Here is a 7,726-nt window from a genome sequence, read left to right as displayed (position 1 = left end):
CTAAATAGATATAGAAATTTTAGAATGAATATTAAGTTACATTAGAGAATGGTTGAAGTATGATACCCTTAACTCAGTGAATAATGCTTCGTGGAATCCGACGCAGGCAAACTTGGTGGCACTATAATCCGTACATCCGTAAGTTCCAAGCAAGCCAGCAACGGACCCGACTGTCACAATATGTCCCTTGTTTGACTTCATCATTTCTGGCAGGAACGCTTTCGTAGTCTTAAAAAAAGACATAAAATTAGTATAGTTTTCAACTGAACCGCAAGACCGGATTTACCCAATAGTGTGATAAGATGTTAACAGCATAAGTACTCTCAATGGCTTTGTCCGAGAGATCCCATAATGTTCTGCAGGCGACGATTCCGGCATTATTCACCAAAATGTTAACGTCACCGACTTCTTCTTTAACTTTTTTCGCTACTTCGTACACCTGCTCCCGATCGGAGATATCCACCAGGTAGGTATGGCAGTAGTACCCCTCGGAGGCCAACTCGTCAGCGGTGCCTTTCAATGCTGTTTGGAAAGAAAGATAAAAGAAACGCGTAGTTAAGTAAGTATAGTTATGGCGTTGCTCAGGTGCTTTTGTTGCAAATGCCAGACAGTCAAAGTAAGTTGCATGCCTCTTAACGTTGCTATTCAGCTTTCTACGTGGGAAGGTTGTAAAATATGTTTAAGTAGCAATGTCTACGTATGTAAAAATCGTGAAATGTGACAATATAATTATTCTTACACAATGTAACCGATTTGGTATTAGTTTTTGTCATTTTAGCAATTTCTTGATATTTTTGTCATGTTTTGTCGTTTTTATAATTTTTAACATTTTTGGTGTTCGGTCATTTGGGCTCTGTTATATGTTTTTCAAATCGGCTTCTTGTTACTTTTGTCCATTTTTATCATTTCTGCATTTTTTTGATCTACCTATATCATTCAGTGTTATCTTCGCCATTTTTGTGATTTTTTTAACGGTAACTGCGACCTTGTTAAAAATGTAGATAAATTATAGATTAAGTTACTTTGTCACCGTTGTCGAATTCCGCTACAAGAATGCTGAAAACCGGTTGCTTTCGGCGTTTTAAAAACGCAAAACGGTGCTTCATTAAAGTTGCTGATAGAACTCCAGTTGTAGAAATAAATGAATTTACAAGAATTCAATAAAATATTCCAGCTTGTCTACGCCAGTGGCGTCAACAAGGAATCTTCAGTGTCATTTTGACGCAGCTTGCGCAAGTTCCCTCTTTATCGCATAAACCTATCTACGCGACCTGCAGTTTTGGAAATCGACTTCGTAGATAATTTGCCGATGCCTGACAACGCACGCCGGATTATATAATGAAATCTCGCTTTCGCAGCTTGTCTCCTCAACAACGCTACTACGCCTCCTCAGCGGTGGCATTCGGCGCTCCCAGCGCAGAAAATCGTCATAGGTTCGTGGTCCTCTTTCAGCATAATGTAGGCGACAACAAGGCTGAGAAGTTGCAGCTTTCGACTGATCAAAAACTGGTTTATTTAGCGCGCTTTAGCTGCTTTTTTTAAATAATGTCATCGAAGTGAAATTGAGTCCATCGATACTTGTCAGTAACTGTGCTGAGAATAAAAGTTGATGGGTGATGGTTCACATAAAAATCCAAGTTTGTACATCAATAATGAATGATTAAATTATTAAATGACTGTGATAATTGCTCAATTAAAACATTTGAAATAAAACTTTCTGTATGAATTATGACGAGCTTAACGATTTTGACGACAAGTTAACACTCAATTCAGTCCGCGCGCGTGTTTGACTAATAAGTCGTTAGCTGCCGACGGTTTCGAATCATAGTTTGTCCCCTAAATAGATCACTGAAAGTTGTTTATTAGCCTCTTTGTCACTTGTCGGCACACTTGAAGATACATATGATGCGGTCAATGTTGGAACAGTACAAGGCAAAGATTCGCTTCTACTACAGGAAATTTTTACACTTTTCGAACCATACGAACTGTTTCGCTCACATTTATTGGCTTTGCGATTATTTTGGTAAGTGGTTTTGGTTTCTATGTTGACAAATAAAATATTCGTATTAGGTGTTAGTTTCAAAATCATGTAAAAATCCAACAGATAAACGTTTCAGTTTTTCAGTATTTCTTATTTTGCTATACGATTACACTGAAGGTTTTAACTTTCAGAAGAGTAAAAAGAACATTTTTCTACAAATAGATTAGAAAAGTTTTGTATTATGCTGTGAGTTGCTTCTGCCCACGAAATCTCTCGGCAGCCGATCACTATGAGAATATAATGTTTACCCTTGCTGGTGGATTGCTTGTGTCAAGTAATTATGTCAGCAGCATTTCTTTAAATCAAGATATTTTTGTCTTGTTTTTATTGTGTGTGAACGAATTGCTTTATTTTCAGTTTTATTCTAAGAACGCATACTCCTAAATGTTTAAATACACTGCGGTCTTTTTTTCGCGGGGTTTTTTATATGTGATTTTTCTACAATAACCTGGATTATTTTTAAACTATTTAGAAAATTATTTGTACGCGGCGGTATCAAATAAGTTTAGTGTATGTAAATCTAGTGTATGTAAATCTAGACATACGTGCGCACCAGTTGCGGTGCGGATATTGGCTCGGACATGACCACTTCGATCGAGTCTAGTGCGACGAAGCAAAAAGTAGACGATGTACCTGATACGACCGGTTGTCCTATACGGAATAGATACAACGACGCTTTTGGTGGAGGGCCTCAACTCAAATAGTATGGAGTACAGACGGACGACGGATAATGGCGGATAATGACGACCAGATCGAAAGAGACTTGCCGGTGATGGACGTCTGGGGAACTGGCGAAACACAGCCCAAAATCGAGCAGCACGGCATCAAATTCTTGATATAGCACGAGCTACTACGGCTCTAGTCTTATTGGTAACGTAAGTTTACTAGGTTTGAGAATCGATCCTGGGTGCAGTACTAGTTCTTAGTCAATGAATCATGACATCTCAATTTGTGTTGATTTTGATGCTCTGATAAGAAGTATGGAATGTTTATATATTGAATACAATCATCCTCTGAAAAATTCTAGGGGGGGGGGGGTGGCTTTAAACTTCCTAGGGGGGGCTGAAGCCCCCCTCTAGCCCTTCCGTAGTTGCGCCCATGGCTATGTAATATACACACCAAAATTTCTCCTTATGGTTCAGCAAAGTACATTGCTGAAAATGTATCAGCAAATCACTTGTTTACTGAATCACAGCATTTTTTTCAAAAGTTTACTGTAATTCAGTTCTACAATTTACTGAATTTCGATCAGTAATTTTATTTTTGCTGTAAACCAGTATTTCATTGATAAATTTACTGAAAACCAGTAATCGATTCAGTGATTCGCGAAAATACAGCAAATCTATTTGCTGAACAGAAAACAGTAAATGAATGTTTGCTGGAATCCAGCGAAAGAATTAATATGTCAAAATATTTTACGTCAAGCTGTCATTAGTAAAACGCGCCAAATCGCTGTGCAGCTGGTACGGGATCATCGCTATGCTCCTGATAGTGGATATTGGACCATAGCTAAGTCACTGTTGGGCTAGATGAACTCAAAGGTTGAAATGATAATCATGCATCTCTAGTTCAACAGTAATTTGGCTATGATCCGATGGGCGGATGGAATCTGGTGCCTGAGGAAAACATGGTCCCCTTGAACTAACTGGTTAATCAGTAAATTGATTTATGCTTTGCTGAATGTACAGCAAATTGTCATAGCTGACAACCAGTAAGTTGTGTTTGGTTTTACTGAACATGCAGCAAACGATCTGTCACTTTTATGCAATTGAGCATTACTAGATAATCAGCAAATTTCATTTTGCTGAACAGATTGCTGGAAACACAGCACACCAAAAATCAGCAAAACTTTGCTGGTTTCCAGCAATGAAAATTTGGTGTGTAAGAATTCATATTTATAAATAATTGCATCTTGCATGGTTTACTACAGTAAGTGGATCAGAGCGATTTCGCTCGCTAAAGTCCTAACATGTCACTCGTTCTTTTTGTTCTACATGTTATTTTCTATCAATATAGTTTATTATCACACATCGCAAGTGAGAGCCATGTGGAAGCTTTACACTCATCTTGTCGAGCGGAATGCCGCATGTGAAACTGTAATAGAACTCCCAGCAACCAGCTGCCACTGGCTGTCTGCTCTGCTATGCATAACCCATCCACCAGCCGAGAGAGCAAGCAAAGATTAACTTACCACAGATCAGCCATAGGCACAGGGGCTAGCTAACGCCGAATACGCATACGAATGGATAGCGTAAGTGAAATTAAAAGAGCGGAAGAACTGGTTCACTGATTTTTTGAATCCACTGGCGAGCTGATCAGAAGAGTCAGTTCTTTGAAAGAGCGAAATCTTTTGATCGCTCTCAGAAGAACTGGCTCCTTTGATCAGCTCGCAGGTAATCCGCTCGCGAAGAGCCAGCTCTTTTGAGAGCGATCATAAGATTTCCTTCTTTCAATGAACTGACTCTTCTGATCGCCATTTAAAAGAAAAACACCGACGTTAAAAAATTGAAGTGAAAACTTTTTGACGTCCTAAAATCCGCCTAATTTTCACCAATAAAACACGATGGAATAAATGGATTATTTTGAAATTCATTAACTTTGAATTATTTTGGAATTCATTAACTTAAACCTTAAAATAGAGATTTCTAGTCGAAGGATCCCTCCCAGCTGGTCTCGAGGTACGATGCTGGCCTAACAAGCCAGTCGTCGTAGGTTCGAGTCTCGGCTCGGGAGAGACTGTTAGTGTCAATAGGATCGTAGCGCTAGCCCCGCAATTGTCCTGTACACTTGACAGTTGGCTGCGAAGTCTGTAAAACAGAAGGTTGAGTTCCGAATCGGACTGTAGCACCAAGGCTTTGCTTTGCTTTAGCTAACTAGGTTCATGTTACACTTGAAACATGAATTTCAGTCGCTTTACAATGTACATGTCATTTTCGTCCACAATTGCCAAACTTTGTTTCTTGAGCCTTTTTGAAATGAGCCCTCATTATAAAACAGCAGCAGTATCGCTCTTTACTATGCGCCTTTTCTAATCCGCTCGACCATATCGCCCTTTACTTTGCGTCATTTTTATCTGCTCGACAGTATCGCCCTTTACTATGTTCATGTTTATTTTGTTGGCAACTTCGATTCCGCCCATTTATCATCATTAAGTCTAGTTTTGCCTTTCACTAACGTAGACAACAAAAGGGCATATTTCTAATTCTATGTTCGTTTTGAAATATAGTAGATTTCGCCTTCAATGAACAACTAAAGGAAGATAGTAGCTTACTTTATACGTTTTCATTAAAGTTTCTATTTGTTTACAATTTGGTAGATTCCCATATCCCTAAGTATTCCGGATTTGGTTGAATTTTCAAACAATTTTAATACGTGACCGTGAACGATGCGAGTGAATTATTTCGTCGCAGTATGACAGCTCGTTACAAGGATAAAAATCTAAGTGGGTACTGCGTTCATTGGAAGTTGAAGTTAAAGAAGATTGTTTTGGAAGATTGTCAAACTGCTGCTTATCGCTACCGTGCTACTAAATCATCAGAACAATTTACGATTCTTTCAGTTGCATCCACGATATGTAAGATACATCTTCAAATATACCTTAATCACTAGCAAAAATACCCGAACAGTTCACCTTACCCTTAACACCCGAGAATAAAATCCCGAAAATTCATTATTTTTCGACCTTTCAGAGTAAAGTCTTCCTTAAGCGAGTTTTTCATATTTTGACCGGTCTTGCCAAGAACGAGATCCTTTCCCCGCAAAAGGGGGAGAATCATGGTTAATTTGGTGGCTATTGTATTTTTGAGTATCACTTACACTCTTGATATTACATCATACAGATTTCAAATAAGTTAATCCTGCGTCGCGATAATCCTATTTCAATATTGTAGGGGATTTAGGGTAAAATTGACATGTTGCGGACATCCTACGTGGATCAGATACTTACCAATGGATTTCTAAGACTGCTTTCCCCAAGATAAGACATAATTTGACTTCCATATTTAGATATTAGCGGATTCATTAACACTCTACATATTCGATATTATTTTGCTCTGTGAAAATATTTAAACCATGCCTAAACTGGTTTCGTAGAATAACCGTTTTGAAGTAAGTTTTTGTCCGATTCAACATCAGTTTTTTTAAAGATTGGTAAGAAAATGCTTTTATGATGACAAACTCTCAGAATTTTGATACTTTGCTTTATAAAAAACTTAAAAAACAATGAAAATTATCGATTTCTCAAAAATTCAAAATGGAGCCATTGCTGCCTCTTAAGGTGATAGGTCCAAATTCGAGGAAATTTGTTTTCGCATCAAAATACACCAAAAAACCATAAACAGAGGTCAAGGCCGAAAAAAGGTAAAATTTTGTTGCACTGTGATAGCGAAATCAAAGGAAAATGCTGACCGTTTACAAGCCTGTTTAGGTTTGCTATTTTAAAAATTTTAGAATAGTTTTGGGCAACTAAATTGTCTATAAATTTGAAAAAAAAAAAAACAGATGAGACTATCACTTTTTGTTTTCAAAACAGTTCATTTTTCAGAGTATAATTTCAAATTCGTTTTTGTAGTATGTATTAATAATTAGGAATTTTGATAATTTCCCAGAAGTCATGTTAATTTTGGTGCCCTTAGTTTGGTCAGAAATGCGTCAGAAGGCGTTATTAATTTCATCAAAAAAACTTGCGAAAATGTTAACAGAGCTTAATTTCTTTTGTAAAAATGAAGGTGACTTCACAGTTTTTTTTTGGTTAATCCATTTGAGTTTTTGGTATCATTTGGTTATCTTCGTCAGTGGCAAAAAAAAAAGAAATTTTGAGAAACTATACTCGTGTTATTTCAACGAATTGCAAGTAATACCACCGTTTCAAATATGAGTGGAATCCTGACGCCATTAGTCCCGCGTGCTCTTCAGCGAATTGATAGATACTAGTGATGTCATTTCTGTAGGTGTGTAAGATGTGTCTTTATATACATGATTTTGTCGAGGTTTTGATACATATTGTCGTTTGCCGTGTGAGAACAAAAGATATCGAAATATTTATGTCCTCTGTAGTGAGAACAGCGCTTCCATATCTACCGCAAAACATGTTTGAACTTTCAATCTGATTATTTTATCTTTTTGATTCATAACATAATTTCTTTTGAAGGAAAATAGAAAAGCAGCAATATCAGTTGTTGAACTTTGAAAGGATTCGGCGCGTTTTGCAGCCTAATTCTTTCTGTACTAGCAACAAAACAAAAACTGTGCTGTGATCCCGTAAATTACACTCATCGTTTACAAAATCTCTCATTTTTAATTTCAGCACTCGATGGAAAACGCAGCTGTCGTTGGTTGGTCATACTTTTACTCATGTGTCCGCCAATGCTTTTTTACGTTTATCAGATTGCCCAAGGGGAAACGTTGCTGGAGATAAGCTACCACGGTACGACGCTGATGTACTTTCTGGTGACCTTGTTCAAAATGGGCGTCATCAGAGTTACTTTTGGAGATGCGAAAACACTGATGAATTATTTCAACGCTCACGTGTTTCACAGAGACGATCGTTACTGCTACGATCTGCGCCGAAAGACGTACTTCATCACGTGGAAGGTTTTGTTTGCCACTTGCTCCTACATAGTGTTTAACACGGTGGCATACCTTGGCACGACACGTCCTACCAGTCGATATATTGGAATCGACGAT

General features: G+C 37.8%; 1 protein-coding gene across 1 annotated transcript in view; it reads right to left on the bottom strand.

Moving 5' to 3' along the window:
- LOC129728287 (estradiol 17-beta-dehydrogenase 11) overlaps positions 1–7,726 on the bottom strand; it is a 30,272-nt gene that overhangs the window by 547 nt on the left and 21,999 nt on the right. The window contains exons 3-4 of the mRNA XM_055686719.1: positions 287–522; positions 67–228 (exon numbers count right to left, since the gene is read on the bottom strand). Of these exons, the coding sequence (XP_055542694.1) occupies positions 67–228; positions 287–522 (398 nt within the window). The remainder of the gene's footprint in view (positions 1–66; positions 229–286; positions 523–7,726) is intronic.

The sequence above is a fragment of the Wyeomyia smithii genome, chromosome 3 (genome assembly GCF_029784165.1).
Source record: "Wyeomyia smithii strain HCP4-BCI-WySm-NY-G18 chromosome 3, ASM2978416v1, whole genome shotgun sequence".
NCBI lineage: Eukaryota > Metazoa > Arthropoda > Insecta > Diptera > Culicidae > Wyeomyia > Wyeomyia smithii.
This window is presented reverse-complemented; position numbering and strand designations above follow the sequence as displayed.